The 15,770-nt window shown below is 45.7% G+C and overlaps 1 protein-coding gene across 6 annotated transcripts in view; it reads left to right on the top strand.

Moving 5' to 3' along the window:
* Positions 1-5,137: 5,137 nt before the first annotated feature.
* Positions 5,138-15,770, top strand: part of CRTC1 (CREB regulated transcription coactivator 1) — a 52,540-nt gene continuing 41,907 nt past the window's right edge. For all 6 annotated transcript variants that reach the window (XM_074927785.1, XM_074927787.1, XM_074927788.1 and 3 more), the window contains exon 1: positions 5,138-5,284. In XM_074927785.1, coding sequence (XP_074783886.1) covers positions 5,159-5,284 — 126 coding nt within the window. In that variant the 5' untranslated portion in view covers positions 5,138-5,158. The remainder of the gene's footprint in view (positions 5,285-15,770) is intronic.

Here is a 15,770-nt window from a genome sequence, read left to right on the forward strand (position 1 = left end):
TTTATCAATGCAGCTTGTTTTGCTTCGGTAGCAGGAAGAGGGAGGGAGAAAGGAGACACTTTTCCTTTGTGGCTACAAAAAGAGTTTGCAAGCACGGCTGCGCTGTAGAAGACACGAATTGACACGAATTGTTCCTGTCCCAGCAAAGCTGTCCTTGTAGAGACCTCACCTGTGCTGCGTTTGCACACCTGGGTCACTTGGTGTGCAAATGAAATCGGTGGGCGTAGGGCAAAGAGAACAGCTCAGTCTCCAAAGTCACAAAACCAGGACTGCTGTGGTGGTTGCTTAGTCTCCTGCTGAGAAACAGAGTTTCTGTAATCGAGTAATTCTGTAATCGAGTTTCTCCGACTTTGAGAGTGAAATGATTGAAATTCAGGAGCTGCCTGAATTTGGCTGGCACGTTTGTCGAACTGTTCATCAGGTTTTCGTGCAAAACTTACCCCTACCTGCAAGAAAACACACTGAGTTTTTCTTCACCCTGAGATTTATTTATTTTTAATCCCTTCAGTATGAAAATCGAGCCTTTTACTTGTAGGTGAACGTCTGTCCTAAGGCATGGAATGAGCAGAGGCTGGTTTTGCCCTGCGATGGGAACCAGAGGAGTACGCACGTAGTTGACTCCGTGGAGCTTGCTAGCCCCAGTTGAAGCCAACAGATCGTAGTATCGTATTTATTTCTTCTGGAGTATAGTAGGAGAGAGTAGGACAAGGCCTGATCCCTGTGCAGATTCACACGAGGGATTGTTGCCTACCCTATAGCTGTTTTATTATACATGAGTGCTCCAGAAACATCTGCAAAAAACTTTGGATTTTAAATCTGTTCCTTGTGACCCTTTTAGCACACGTGTCTGAAGCTGAACCACGAGATTTAAAAAGAAAATATTTTCTGCTACTTTATATATAGAATATCACCAAATTCTCTGAACTTGGATTTGACAGAAGGCTATGGAAGGAAACATCTTGCTCTCTGACATGCTCCTCTGTTTTATCTACAATTTGATTTGCAGTGGTGTAATCTCTTGGTGGTAAAAAAGTATTTCCCAGTTTCCAGTTTGTTGCAATAAAGTGCACGATTGTTACTGGTGCCTCCCTTTTCAGTTCTGACTGTGAATGTACCTGGGTAAGATACTCTGCCGACTGTCTGAGTGTTATCTTTGGAAAGACATGAAGTGGCTGCTGCTTCACCGGCTCACCACATCACCTCAGCATCATGGGAATACTTCTTGCTTCAGGGTGGCACGAAGCCAAGCCTTGATTCTGGGAAAAATAACCGTAACAGAATCCTCTGTGTGGTTGCCAAAGTATTTCAGAGCACCAGAAGATATGACTTGTAGAAATGAGAATAATATCTTTTAGCAGTCAGGGTTTGCTTGCTTTCTGTAGTTTTAGAATTTACAGGGAACAGTAAAGAAACTAAATGGGAAGGATGACCAGGGAATATTGGTATGGGGAGCAGAATGAAGCCTTCTGTGCCACTGCGAGTTAGTTGGGTTGGGCTGCTCCTCAGATTTGATGAGTGGTGTAGAGAGGGTAATTCAGGTGCTTTTATCTGCCCTCTGGAAACAAGGATATCTTTAAAATTAAAGAAGTGGTCACAAATTCCAAGTGAAACGAGAATGTTTTACTGCTGAAAGCACGATTTGAAGCTCAGTTCAAAATAACATTGGAACTAGGGACTCTGTGGACTTCACAGGGTATTCTTCTCTGAGGATAATGGGAACGTCAACAGGAACATGAAGTAGGAAGTGTGTGAGATCAAAATCTTTGTGTCTGTAGGCAAAAAAAAATGTCAGCTTATTTGTTGATCAAGGCACAATCTCATGCTGTCTGTTGTTGTGTAAGTTGTTCAACCTCACACCTTCCTCTGAAGCCTCCAAGGGAGAATACGGAAGTAGCTGGATCTTGTCTGCCAGAGCAATTCCAAAGGACCCGGAGGATAACAAACAAGTGATAAGTAAACACAACCTCCTCCCTGCAACCCGCTTGCTCTCGGCTGCGTCTGCTCTGAGAAGCTGCAGGTTGCTCAGTAAGGAGCTGTTTGCAGCAAAAGCAGATGTGAACACAACAGCCCGGTCCTCCCATGACTCTTTGTTTGCTTCAGAGCGAAGCTCCGATTCTCAGTTACGAGAAACTTTTTCATAACACGTCTGGAAGGCTGGGGGAGATAGAGCTGCTGTCTCAGGGGAGCCCATCGCAGCTTTCTAGTGAGATCAAGTTGTTCTCACATGGCCCCATATGTGCTCAAGGTGAAGACGGCAGGAGACATAAATAATACTTATGGTATGAGCTCATCATTTTGTCAAATGCATGGTGTATCTCCTTCGGTGGAGGAAGAAGGAAACCTGGCACCCGTCTAAAAGGTCTCCTTGCCAATGCCTTAATGCAGTCAAGATTTACATTGTCTGCTAGGTCATGCACTTAGCAGCCATTCAGATCCACCCACACCCCAAAACGTGGAGCTGTGAGTGGGTGAGAAATTCCAGAAGCAACTCGGCAAACACAAATGTTGTATTGAAGAGAGGTTTGTTATGCAAACTGTTTTAAAACCAGAGAATTGAAGAACAGAAGCGGGGTCCAGGTTGCACACTGGAATTCAATCTGATAAAGCTGCACAGGAGAAACAATAAGAAAAGGGAGCCTTCTTAAGGGAGGAAGTTGTAGCCCCCCCCCCCCCCCCTCTGCCTCTCTGGCCATCTGCATTCCTTCCCTGCAAACCACGAGCAGGAGCAGCCGTCAGAGGGGAGATTTCACTCTCTTCAATCTCAGGAGATCCAAGAGGGGAAAATTTATCAAGTTTCATTTTAGGCGCTTAATCTTTTGGTGCGAGAGAAGAGGCAGAGTGGCAGCTGGGTCTCTAGATGTTTGATAATACCACCTGTGGTATTAAATCCAGGATAACTCAACAAATTATTTATCATCGTCTCGCTTCTCGAGCAAACCCAATGTGGTTAATAGGTATCTTAGTGTTCAATCTTTATGATTTATATGCTTTTAGCATGACAGGCCAATTTTGCAGGTCATAGGCTGTTCATGTACACAGCTAGAGGGTATTTAACTGAATGTGCGTGCCGGTTGTTTATTCCTGGTGAAAAATGCAAGAAGTGGTTAGCCTAACATCTGCCAGGAATGACAGAGGAAGGCTAAGCCTGCCAGGGCCTGGATGATCTTTTAAGTCCCAGCTCTGTTTTCTGCGATGGTATCTCATACCGTGTTATAAACTTTTAAGTGCAAGCTGGCAACTAGAATTTAGGGTAGGACGTGACTTTGTGGCTAATACTAATCCTGACAGTTGCTGAACTAGGTTCCATCCATCCATCCATCCATCCATCCATCCATCCATCTTTAACAGCCTTGCAGCGGTGGATAATTATAATCTCTGATTTTTATGTGGCAGGAAATGCTTGTAAACGACTGGTAAACTGACTGACCCAAGGCCACAAAGGTGATCAGTAGTGCAAGTGAGAGCAGAGTCTAATTTCTTTGATCTGAGAGTTCAGCCGTGACAGGATTTGGTTACTGGAGTAAGCACTGTTCAGGAGCAGAGCGATGCACCAAAAAAAGCAGAATGTCCACTTTATCTCTGTCGCTTTGTAAAAAATAAAGCGTAAAGGGCAACGTGTGGGTGTTGGGAATCAGTACTGTCAGGATTTATTACTGCCTAATGCGTGTGTCCTGCATATCACAGTGCTTTGCACCCGTCTGATGTTAACACAGCTGGAATCAATGGCTTAGCAGCCTGAGCTTGTGTTTCGAAACGGCTGTACTCCCTCGAACTGCCCGCTCACGTCCCAGCAGGGTCTTCTCCTCCTGTCATCCTGTCCTCGTGACAGATCCGCTGCGTCCCACACACATCACCGGCTGCATCGGCCAAGGTCCTGACTCCTCGGCAAGGGGGAACGAGCCTCTGGTGGTGTTGACGTAGAGTTGGGGTTCACCGGGAAGAAGTCTGCGTCTTCGGGATGCCCCAGGAGAGGGAGAAGGGTGGAGCTGGAGGCGCTCGCAGGAGTTTGGCAGCAAAGATGTGCTTGCGTGGGAAGACTGTACCGTTTTGTTCTGCGTAGTTTAGAACAGAGCTGCAGTAGCACCTTCTGCTTCGCTGTACACCCAAACAGTCCAGTAAAAGGGGAGACTTTCCCCACTTGCTAAACCCTTCCCACAAATAACACCTTTACTTGGTACCTTGGTGCTAGATTTCTGCTGTACAGGTATCGCCTGTCTTGTAGCTTCATTTATCTTGCAGGAAGAGGCAGCAATCGCAGAGCCGGAGTTGTTGCTTATCTTAAAAGACTCGCTAATGAATTGGAATCTTGTTTTCCTCTCCCTTTCTTTCTCTGCTGCACAGGCAGCTCCATCCCAACAGAGCAGGTGGATGAATAGGAGCCAGGTAACTTTTTCACCTCACGCCTGAACTGTGGGAGGTGCTGGGACAACTGGGTCATGCAGGAAATTCTCCCGACTCCATCTTCTGAAGGGGTAAAAACCCCCTCTGAAATAAGCGAACTAACCTCTGAGTAACTCTGGAAAAAAAAAAAAAGTAAAATCGAGGTTTTAAATGCGCTTTTTTGAGATTGGGGATTTACGTCCCACTTCGGGGTAAGGAGTTTGCTGTTTGAGTGCCCAGTGCGGACACACGAAGGCATCCCCCACTCACGGCAGGCTCCGTGGCCAGGCCGGCCCGCGGAGGCCACGGGAGGCGACGCTAAGGCCCCGCGTCAAATTTGGGCGGGAAGCGCCCTCAGCCGCGACGCGCGGGGCCTGTCCCCAGCCGGGGCAGCACGAAGGGGGGCACGGCAGCCGCCCCCCGGAGAAAAAAACACAACGGAAGCAGCGCGGGGGACGGACGCAGACACACGGGACGGCGGTAGGAGCGGAGAGACACCGGCCCCGCCGCCGCCTCAGCGCGTGCGCGCCGCGCGCCCCCTCCCCACGCACGTCGCCGGGGGAAGCCCCCGCACTGCGCAGGCGCGGCGCCGGCCGCCCCCTCCCGCGCGCGCCGCCGGCGGCCCCGCGCATGCGCCCCTCCGCCCCCTCACCGCCCCCTCCCGCCCCGCGCCGCCGCCGCGCAGGCGCCCTGCAGCCCCCCGCCCGCCCGCCCGGCCCGCCCGGCGCATGCGCTTCGCCCCCTCCGTGCGCGGGGAGGGGGATGCGGACGGGGGAAGATGGCGGCCTCGAACAACCCGCGGAAATTCAGCGAGAAGATCGCGCTGCACAACCAGAAGCAGGCGGAGGAGACGGCGGCCTTCGAGGAGGTCATGAAGGACCTGAGCCTGACCCGCGCCCACCGGGTGAGCCGCCGCTATCCACCCGCCCGCGCGCGCGCGCCCCCGGTGGAGGCGGGAAGGTGGGGGGGGAGGGCGGAGGGGGGGAGGGAGGGGCGGCGCCCCCCGCCGTGCCCCCGCCGTGCCCCCGCCGTGCCCCCCGCGGTGCCCCCCTCAGCCCGGGGGCAGCGGCGGCGCGCGGCGGGCGGGGCGGCGGGTAGCGCCCCCTGGCGGGGGCGGGCGGGGCTCACGGGGCGGGGGGCCGCGCGCCCCCCCCCCTCCCCGCCGCCCTCCCCCGGTTTCCCCCCCCCCCCCTTTTTTCTCTCCCTCCCTCCCCGTTTCCCCGGCACCGGGCCCGGCCGGTGCATCCTCCGGAGAGCGGCACCTGCCGCCCGGCGGGACAGGCCCGGCGGCGGGGGCAGGTGCGCTCTGCGGGGCCCCCGGGGCAGGGCCTGGCGGCGGGGGCACGGTCGGGGCAGCCGCCTCACGTCTGCGCCAGAGCGGGGCCGGCTGCGGCGGGAGGGGGGGCTCCTCTGGGCTGGGCTGGGTCGGGGGGGACCCCCACTCCCCTTGGACGGGTCTGAGGAGGGGCCCGGTTCCTCACCCGGGACAGGCCCATGTGTGAGGGGGTGGTCTCGGGATCCCGGTTCCTCACCCGGCACAGGGCCCTGGTCTGAGGCGGGGGGGCCGGTTCCTCACCCTGGACAGGCTCCGATCTGAGGGGGGTCCCTGTTCCTTCACCAGGGTCTGAGGGGGGGGCCACGATTCCTCACTCCGGGACAGGGCCCAGGTCTGAGGGGGGGGCCCAGTTCCTTCACCAAGGCCTAAGGGGATTCCCAGTTCCTCACCCTGAGACAGGTCCTGGGTCTGGGGGGAGGTCCCAGTTCCTCACCGCAGCACAGGCCTAGGTTGGGGCGGGGGGGTCCCAGCCTTGCACCCACCTGCCTCAGGGCCCTGCGGAGCGTCCCCTTGCTCCTGCAGGTTTCCCGCAGCGGGGGTGTGCGGGCACAGGGCCCCCACGGGTGCTGCCGGACTCGGTGTCACTCATGTTGTTCCTGTTACACTCCGGCTGTCGTAGGTGCAAATTGCTGCACTCCAGATCCTCTCTGGCTTCTGATGTCTCTGCAAAGCCCATCTGCAGAAATTACCGGCATAACAAATTCGCTTTCTGAACATCAGATGCCTTTTCTGGTTTAGATACAGGCATGTCGGAGCTTTTTCGTGTGGTTCTTCTCTCACCTGCTTGTGTCAACACTTTTGTTTTTCTTTTAACTGTTTGAAGAAGATTTATGGTCTTGTTTGTGGCTGAACCTTTGCAGAGCGGGAACGAGAAAACGTACCGTTGGATTTGCAGTAAAATGTTTCCTTTTATTCCTCTGTGTCAGGATAGGGTCAATACTTGTTTTGAATTGGTGCTGGTCAGATGTAAAAGAGAGGCATCGTGCTTCTGTCGGCTCCCGCCTGGGGAGGTGTGAGGCCGAAGCTTTGCTCCTGCTGAACTCTTTGTTGATGTTTCAGAGAGGATGCTCTCAGAGTTACTGTTAGTTGAGAGGACAATTGAGAGATGTTTGCGGTCGCTGGAGTCGCCTCGTTTCTTGCACCTCTGTCGTGTAGCTCAGTACCGTGGGGTTTTGCCTTTTGGTGGTCAGTCCTTGGCTGCCACTCCAGAGCTGGGTGTTGAGAGAGTTTGTTCCTGAGGTCTGCAATTACAGGTTGTCCTTCAATTAATTCTTATGTTCAGCATTCACCTTGCGCGAGATAAGTCAGAATCCTAATTCATTTTCTCCTGAATCTGCGTGTTCCTAACCCAGGTTTTGCAGATGGAAACCCATCTTATTTTCAAGAACCTGGTATTGAGAAAAGGACCCAAGATGAATAAGTTGTCTGAGGATTCTGGGTACTGAAGTGATGGAAACACTGACCAAATAGCTGAGTAAAATGTCTCCTTTGTAGACTTTTTCTTCTAAATTCCATGATTTCATCTGTGTTTAAAATGCAGTATAAAGCAAAAAGGGGTTAAGCACAACTTTGCTGTTTGCTCTCATTTTCATTTGGCAACCAACACTTTGCTGTCAGTTTGAAAATGCGTTACTCAGTTTGTGGAAGCAGCCCAAAATTTCTGTTGCCTTTTCATTATTAGTAATTGTCTTTTTGCAATGTTTACCATCTTGTCTCTTTTTCTTGTTAGTTACTGGTCGTAGCAGAGGCAGACAACTACTGCTCCACCATTTCTTGTGCATACACATGCTGTTTCTGACTTGGTAATCTTCCACCTATTTATACTGTTCGATCCATCTGAGATTTTTAAAGTTATGATACATCTTTCTTGCCCAGGACAAAACAGAGCATGATATTAACTCCTTTCTCTGTGACCCTGACCATTCAGTTGGGAAAAAAAAAAAGGAAATCCTTTGAAAAATAAACCACTTGGGTTTCAAAAGTGTTCCGCTATTCTCGGGAGCAACAAAGTCCTGTCTTTCAGCTGGTAAATTCAAGAATGCATTTTGGCTTTTCTGGGAGACGGAGACCTTGCGGAGAGCCGTGGAGGTGGGCGGCCGATAGAAGCGCTGGAGCTGCTTAATTGTCTTGTGAGTGGGACCTTGGTGTTTATAATCCAGAGATTTCTGCGAGTCCCATAGTAACAAAGTGGGTGAGAAGAGGGGGAGGTTTTTTTTTTTTCTCTGTGACATTGACTCCTGTATTTTGCTTGTGGTTCTGCTCCTTTCCTTTTTTTATGTGAAGCGTGGAATTTTAGAACTGCGCTGATTTCTGTGTTTTAAGGACGGGTTGTTTACCAGGGCCTACTCTCAATTTCTGTTGTAACGCAGCCCGGTGATGCTTGCTGCGTTGCATGAATTTACTCATGCAAGCCTGTCACTGCCCTTTAAAATTGTAATTAACACAACATTAACATTGTAGGATAACACAGATAGTGCTGAACTCTTCAAATACTAGAGAATGTAAGATTTTTAAAGACAATTTGGGCATAGCTTGTGACCTGTATTTTAAAGGTGCTTCTTGTTCAGTTGGAGATGTTCTCAGGTTTCCAGGATTGTTTTTTTTTTTAATATACATTGTTAAAGTCGCTTAGTTTTGAGGGATTTCAGCTGGAGCTGTGTTTGAGCTCCCTCTCATGGACCTTGTAGTTTTGCCTTAAAAAAAAAAAAAAGGCCCCCCGCGACCATCTAACTCCAAAAACCTGCCCGCCGCTGCTGTCTCCCAGCCCCACCTGCCTGGAGAGCTGAGCTGATGTTGATGTTACTGGAGTGAAAACAGGGAAGAAAAACCAGATTAATGGTGATGTTTGGAAACATCTGCAGAATTCCAGCACCGCTTATACAGTCTTTTCTTGCACACAAAGCCCCCCTGTGCAGGCAACTTGTGGAAGGTGTCTCAGTGAGCTGCTACTAACAGCTCTTCTCGAAAAGAGGATCTTTAGTAATAACCTGTATTCCTCAGTGACACAAAACTTATTTTCTGTGTTCCCAAGTATGTAATTCAATGCTTTATCAATCTGTGTGATGGTGGCTGAAAGGGTTTGCGTATTTTCTGATGTTACCAAAAGGGGTGTGTGTCTCCGTTGCTTTTTCGAGTTCTTGAAAACTATGTGAAGTAAAAAGTCAGTGTTTATATTTTAAACCGGAATATTTTTAATATGATGATCCTGTTTTCATTTAATTTTTTCAAGTGGAATATATTGTAATGGCATAGCTATCCATAGATGGCCATTTGACTGAAGTGAAATCAAATAAAAATCAAGCAAAAACCCCATAGTTTGTATTTGTGTGTACAAAACATACAGAGGCACACGCCTCCCTGTAGCAAAAATTTGTACTTGTGTACGAGACAGTCACTCGTTTACTTGTTCAAAATGGCTCTTTGTACATTCACAGATCATCATTCGATGTTGATAGTATGCAAAACAGTATTTAAAAGCTTAGTTAAATCAGGAATGCTAATCTGTGGCTTTAAAAATGAGGAACACTAATGATGATGATACAGTGCAGCAATGTTTCCTAATGTATTCAGCATGTTTTTATTAAATAATTTGATAAAAAAGAAATTCCTGACTACATAATAGTATTTTTGAATGCCTGAAAGATATTAAAGAAATGCATCAAAATCAGGACTGAGCCCTCCAAGCATGGAGATTAATAATTTCAGCTGGAAGTAGTTTTGTTCAAGTTAATAGTATCATGAGTTTCTCTCAGAACAGAAATGTTAATTTGTTGAGCTCTAGATGGTGTTTTTCTTCTTTGTTACTTCCCCAGATAGAGGGTTTGGACCCTGAATTTGCACGTTTCCAGACCAAGAACTAGGTTGCTTGGGCTTCACCTGGATTCTTCCTCTAACTCCTCCGATGAAGCAGGACACAGACCCAAGTCAGTTGGTTTCTGCACGGCCACGTCTGTACCTTGTGGCAAACACGGGCTGGGCCGGTAACCGCACGGAGCGTGCTGAACTAAGGGTGCAGGCTGGTTAATTCTTTGAGAGAATTACTGTAAATCAGAGAGTGAAAATGCCGAGGTGAGCTCCCCACAGGGGCACAAAGAACCTCTTCTTGTGCAACACTCGGCTTTCCCTAACGCGTCTGAGCTGTCCAAGGTAAACACGCGAGTCGGCTCTGATATGCCATGCTGGAGAGCTCGCATACTTCAGTTAGCAGTGTAATATTTCTCCTGGTAGACCCAGTCCGGTTTTTGTTGTGTTTTTTTTTTAAAAAAAAAGACTTTTTAAATTATTATTCCATCATTACCATGCATTACAGCTGCTTGCTTCAGCTCTCAAAGTCTTTTTCTGTGCAGTGACCAAATCTTTCTGTTTTAATGATGGAGCAAAGCTATGAAGGATCTGTAGGCACGTGAAACTAGGGTTGTACAACCGCTGTATTTCAATGTATGAATTGTAATTCACAGGATGAACATGTGGAACTCGGCTCAGCGTGCTGCGTTTCAGTTTTCTTTAGCTTCGGCAGTGAAGAGCATTTGTGGTAATTTGCATTTATAGAAGCTACTCATTTAGTAAGAGAATACGTTCTTAAGGTTATGTACAGTCAGTTTTTCCAACTCTTTGAGGGTGAATTGGGGTTTTCCCTCGAAGAGAATTACTGAGCTGCAAAGCTGTTCTTGCAGAGTGATCTTTGCCTGTAGTTAAGATCCTGAAAAGTTTTAGATCTAGATACTGATTTTCTCGGTCTTGTTTTTACAAAATGAAGTATGTGGTTTTGATGACTCTGAGTTATAGTTGCAAATATAGGAACTGCAAACCTCCTGTAGAAGTTAGAGAAGGCAAAACCGTCAGTCAACAGGAGGAGTTTGATGCTGTGTTAATCTGAATTACGTGCTGGCATCAGTAGAAGGGCAGAGGTGGATGAGTGTTCTCTGCGTACGTAAAGCATTAAACCACAAAACGGTACAACAGGAATAATTTCTTAAAGCAGTTTTCAAGAATATGTTGTACTGAAAAGTGATTTTAGTAGCAGCGTGGCCTAGGCGAAAACTTTCTTCAGTACCTGTTAGATGAAACAAAAAAGAGCTGTTCTTTACACAGTGGAGGAGGAAAGAGAAAAGAAAAAAAAATAAAAAGGAGAGGTGAAACCCCTAAGCCCTGGAAAGCCCATAATGTGATTGTGGGAGGATGCCCTGTTGAAAACCATTTTTAACTGTAGTTAGGTTTCTTAATCAGATGACTTTATTTGATTATTATTTTTTTTAAATCATATAAACTACGTTTTTATTTTTCTAACCATCTTGGATTACCTGTGCTGATTTGGAAGCAACGTTTATTTTAATCTGCTGTTCATCAAACGGCTACTTCTAGCAATAACTCTTTGTTTTCAGGTTTATAATCAATTTATTGATGTCGTTGACTTCAGTTAGGAAACATTTACCATACCTTATCAAGATCAAGACCCTGATTCTTTGCTGAGGCAGCAGCATCGTGCATGTTTAAGCTCATGTAAGCTTTTACTTCTGTGGCTGCCCAGCGCCGTGTTAATGCGAGCTCCGGCATGGCCGTGTGGTGGGTTGCACGGGGGGTTGACTGTATTAAATCAAACCAATGGGTTTGGGGTTTTTTTTTTGAGGTGAGCTTTAGCCCAGGCAGTTTCCTGCTCTGACTAGACATGTAAGTTGATCCGTTAGAAATTATTGAGCATCTCTAGACACTGTCATTGTAGTGGTAATAAAATACTAATTTGGCAAAAAGGAGACGTCATCTCAAAAATGATCAATAGGGATTTAAACAAAATGCCTTAAAGGCTAAATATTTGTCTTTGGTTTTTATTGTCTGTCTCTAATTGCAAAGGAGCATTTTCTTGGGCAGCGTTATAGTGGTTTTGTCAGTCTTCCTGACAGCATCGACCAGTCTCTAGTGGTACGTTCCACTCTGGCATCAAGACTTTGGTACCTCAGGTAGGAGCTGAAACTGAAGTATACTTTGGGGCACTTTTCAGCAAATGTAACACTGTATCTTTTTTTTTTTAAAAAAAAGCAAATGTCTTTTTCTTTTTTTTTTTTAAAAGTAACATTTCTGGTTGTGATGGCTGGAATTTTACCCCGTGTTTTTGTAGTTGTGCTGGAGTAGCCGTTGCTTTGTAGTCGAGGGTACATGGTAACTGACAGGATTGGAGTAAGTGGGTGAAAAGAAGCAAACTGTCAAAATCTGGTCGATTTTTTTTTTTTTTTGGTGAACATAAACTTGCAGCAGTGTTCATTTTGTGACAGCCACTGGTTGCGACTCTGGTGCTGCTTTCCCTTTTTTTTTTCCTCTCGGTCTAAACTACTTGCATTTTGATAACTAGATGCGGTCTCAAAGGCTTTGGTGTAAACTTCAGGTGGTAGCCAAGCTTGTGAGTCTTCGTTAACTCATTAGCTAAGATCAGCGTATCTGATAGTGTGTAGGAGTTAATATTTAAAATGTTGCTTTGATTTGTTTGAAATGATTTGCATAGCATGTTTAGTGCTGTGTAAGTGATATTCAGGAATAAGATTTCTGTCGTGATCTCTGTTGGTACTTGTCGAGCCAAATGAGCGTTGCAAGAGCGTGTATTTGTCAGCCGGGGATGTTTTTGTATGATCTCACTGGTACTTTATAAATTATAAAGTTGTAACTGAGTGTTGATAATAGTCTTGGTTTACAAATTATTTCTTGGGAACTGAAAATTCTTCCCCTTGTACCAGAACAATCCTTCGCAATAAAACACCACCACCACCCACAAAAAAATGAGTCTTAAATAATGAAGCAGAGGAGAATGAAATGATACATTCTGGCTTTAGGCTTCAGTAATAATTCTGCAGCGCTTCATGATCCGTGTCTAAAAGTCTGTATTTTACAGGCAGATTTTCTCAAAGCGTATTTTGCTTTCTTGTCTGCGTGGTCTATTGCTTTTCCTCATGACTGGGAAAATATCCTCTGTGATATCCCTGCTGGGCTACTCGCTTGTGTTTTTTGGTATGGTTACTTATCACTGCGTAGTAGTAAGATGTGTTAATGGCAGACTGCAGTTCTGTTAGATGAATTTTCAATTAATTTTGATACCCAACTATTACTATTTATGTTAGTATTATTTTCCTTGGACGGCTGAAGTCTCAAAGGGGAGGGAATTTGAGTTGATTTTTCAAAATGTATGTATTTTCAGGCAGATGGTGTTACTTCTCAACTCCAAAGCATATCCGTATTTGTGACCTCTTTAGGCCTGCTGTAGAAGCAGCATCTTGTAGCAATGTGAAGCTGTGCAGAAGATTTTTGCAGCTCTGGAGTCTTTAAGTAGTGTTTCGAGATCTGTAAACTGGATTAAGAGAGAAAAAAAAACAACCTCGGTGGCAAAAGGGAAGACAGCGATTATTTAATATACTGACTTTTCGTCTTTTTCTTTCCGTGCAAAGTCTTAGACAGCTCATATTCGTGGCATCTGTTCAGCAGCCACCAGTTACTGGAGTGGTGTTACTGGGTTTCTCCTTGTTCTGTCTGTACACTCAGTGGACGAGGATTGTCCTTGTTGCAGTCTTTTACACGAGACCCTGTTCGCTCTCACCACCTTTGTGGCATTTCTCCATTGGTGAGGGAAGAGCAAAAATAATCTTAAATATTGCACAAGTTTCCACCGGCCTACTCAGATTCAAATGTCTTATTGACCTTCTCATGGTAATTAGATTTTTCTCTTGTGCAGTAAAATGATTACATTGTACGAGCCTTTTGCATTCGAAGAATTTTGACTCTAATGGCAGATATTTTTAATACGTAGAGAATGGTCTGATGCCTCATCTTAAGAGCTACAAAGAGTTTCTTGAGCTGTAATAGGAGGGTTTAAGGTTGAGCTGCAGCGGGAGGAATTGTTGGAGGGAAGAACACGCTGCAAAGGCCACGGTGGTTTTGGGGACTGGTGAAGTGTTATCTTGGTATCGTGGACTGAAGGGCATCCTGAAATGGCTTTTTCTGTGTGTGAACCAACAGGAGCCTCGGCAGCAGCTAAATCACAAGGTTTTTTCTGTACCGATACGTTTTTAACTGAACCAGCTGTGCTTGTGGCACTATCAGTGCAGAGATAGGGGCTCTCCCTGTTGCTAATAAAGAGTGCAAACATGCCCTGCTTGTCTCCTAGTTTACGAAACTTGTAGGGTTACATAACTGAATTTTCATTCTTTAGCTAAAAATAAAAAATGGAACATAAAAGCTATTTTTATCTTGCTTAATGAGGGCATCTCTGCTTTTATTTCATCTTTTCTGAGACGTTTCAATAGGAGGAACGGGGATGGTTTAGGAATGCTTTTTTAGCCTGGACACTCGTTTTCTGCTGTTCTCTGAAGTGTTGTCCATCAGTCAGCAAGCAGATACGTTGGCCTGCTCAGAATGAATATTTTCTTTAAAAGTACGTTGTTAGCTAAAAATGATGGTGAAAATAGATCTTGAGAGCATCACGCTAGATTTAAATATGTCAGAGAGGCAAAGAATTCTTTTTGCTCTCAAATAATCAATGAGCTTCAAGCATGAATCCTCTCTGGTGTATTACATATTATACATATATGCCTTTCTCTTTCCAAAACCCTTTCAGAAAAGAAGGGTAGTGGCATTTGCAGAACTGACACGGGATCTGGTTTGTTTTTAAAAACAGTGCAAATCAGGTTTGGTTCATACTGTAGCTTAGCTTGGCGCTCTGCCCGGTGATAGAGCAGAACTCTGAAGAATAGTCACTATTTTAAGTCTCTGGTTGTGCTGTATCCTGTTTTTACTTGCTACTCAGTTGTGACTGGTAAGTTTTAAACAGTAAACCTTTGTTCACCAGAAATAGCAAAGTGGCTTTAAACACAAAGCGACAGCCCGTGTATGAAATGTTATTATTTGTTATTACTTATTTATTCAAATTCTGCAAGGTGTGTTCTTACCAATTCTTTGCCCTCAAACCCCAAAACACCGGTTCATTGTTTGGAGAAAGTTAAATGCAGCTAATGCCTGAAGTGCCCCTGTTCAAAGTTCTGCTGGTGTAAACCAGAAATAAATAATAAAAAAATATATTGCAGCATTAAATGCTACTACTTTCTTCCCTCTCTTCTCCTCCCTCTTTGTCGACAAAATTTAAACACTCTGGTTTGTTCTTTTAGGGTTCACAAGAAAAAGGATTTTTGATTTGGAGTGTAATGCGGATTTGGGGTGCTTTATAAATAGCAAGTGTCTGTTAAGGGGTGAGATCTTTTCACTTTCACATGAATTCTAGAAGACATCTGGGGGTAGAGGTCTGACTATGTGTGTAATTTTTATAACCCCGTTTCCTCACAATTTTATAGCTGAGACAATCTGGGGAGTTGGTTGCAGCTCCTGAAGGAGAATCTAATGGTGCCTTGGAATTTGTAGATGACTCATAACAGGACAAAACAATCCAGTTAAGCGATTTGAGGTCTTAAATAATCTCTTGAACAGGAAGGTGAAGAAAACATCATGAACTCATGAGTAATAATTGGCTCTCTTGGAGTGCTAAAAGTGCAGTGATCGCTAGTTGGCAGGGATTCAGATGATTCCTGTTTAAGCTTTGCTGATCAATATATATATATATATATCTCAGCTCTTATGAATGAAATTTATTTGGCTGGACTATAATGCTTTTAGCAAAGCAGTATTACAGTTACCAGTTGGGAGAAGTTTATTTTAAGTTGGCTTATAGTAATGACACTTTGCACCTCAGCAGCGTGGGCTAGGGCTGTGTCTAATCTTTTCGGGTTTGCTTTTTCTCCTGTTCTCTGCTCTTTGCTTCGTGAATCAGCCAGGTGACCAAGATGTTTTTTCCATGAGGAAGAACCTATGATAACGGCTGCACCTCGAAATGAAGAAAAAATGATCTTTGCTTTTGCAGTTCTTTGCTTCCTGGACATGCTACCTGCAAAAAATTAAACGGTTTTAGATAGTCCCCAAAATGAACCGAGAGGAATATTTTCCTCAAATGACTGAGATTGTCACAGATAGTGGAGATGAGAACTCACTCCATCATCTCCTTTCTCCTTTTCAAAGCACAGAATCATTC

Source organism: Athene noctua, chromosome 27, assembly GCF_965140245.1.
Source record: "Athene noctua chromosome 27, bAthNoc1.hap1.1, whole genome shotgun sequence".
Taxonomy (NCBI): Eukaryota; Metazoa; Chordata; class Aves; order Strigiformes; family Strigidae; genus Athene; species Athene noctua.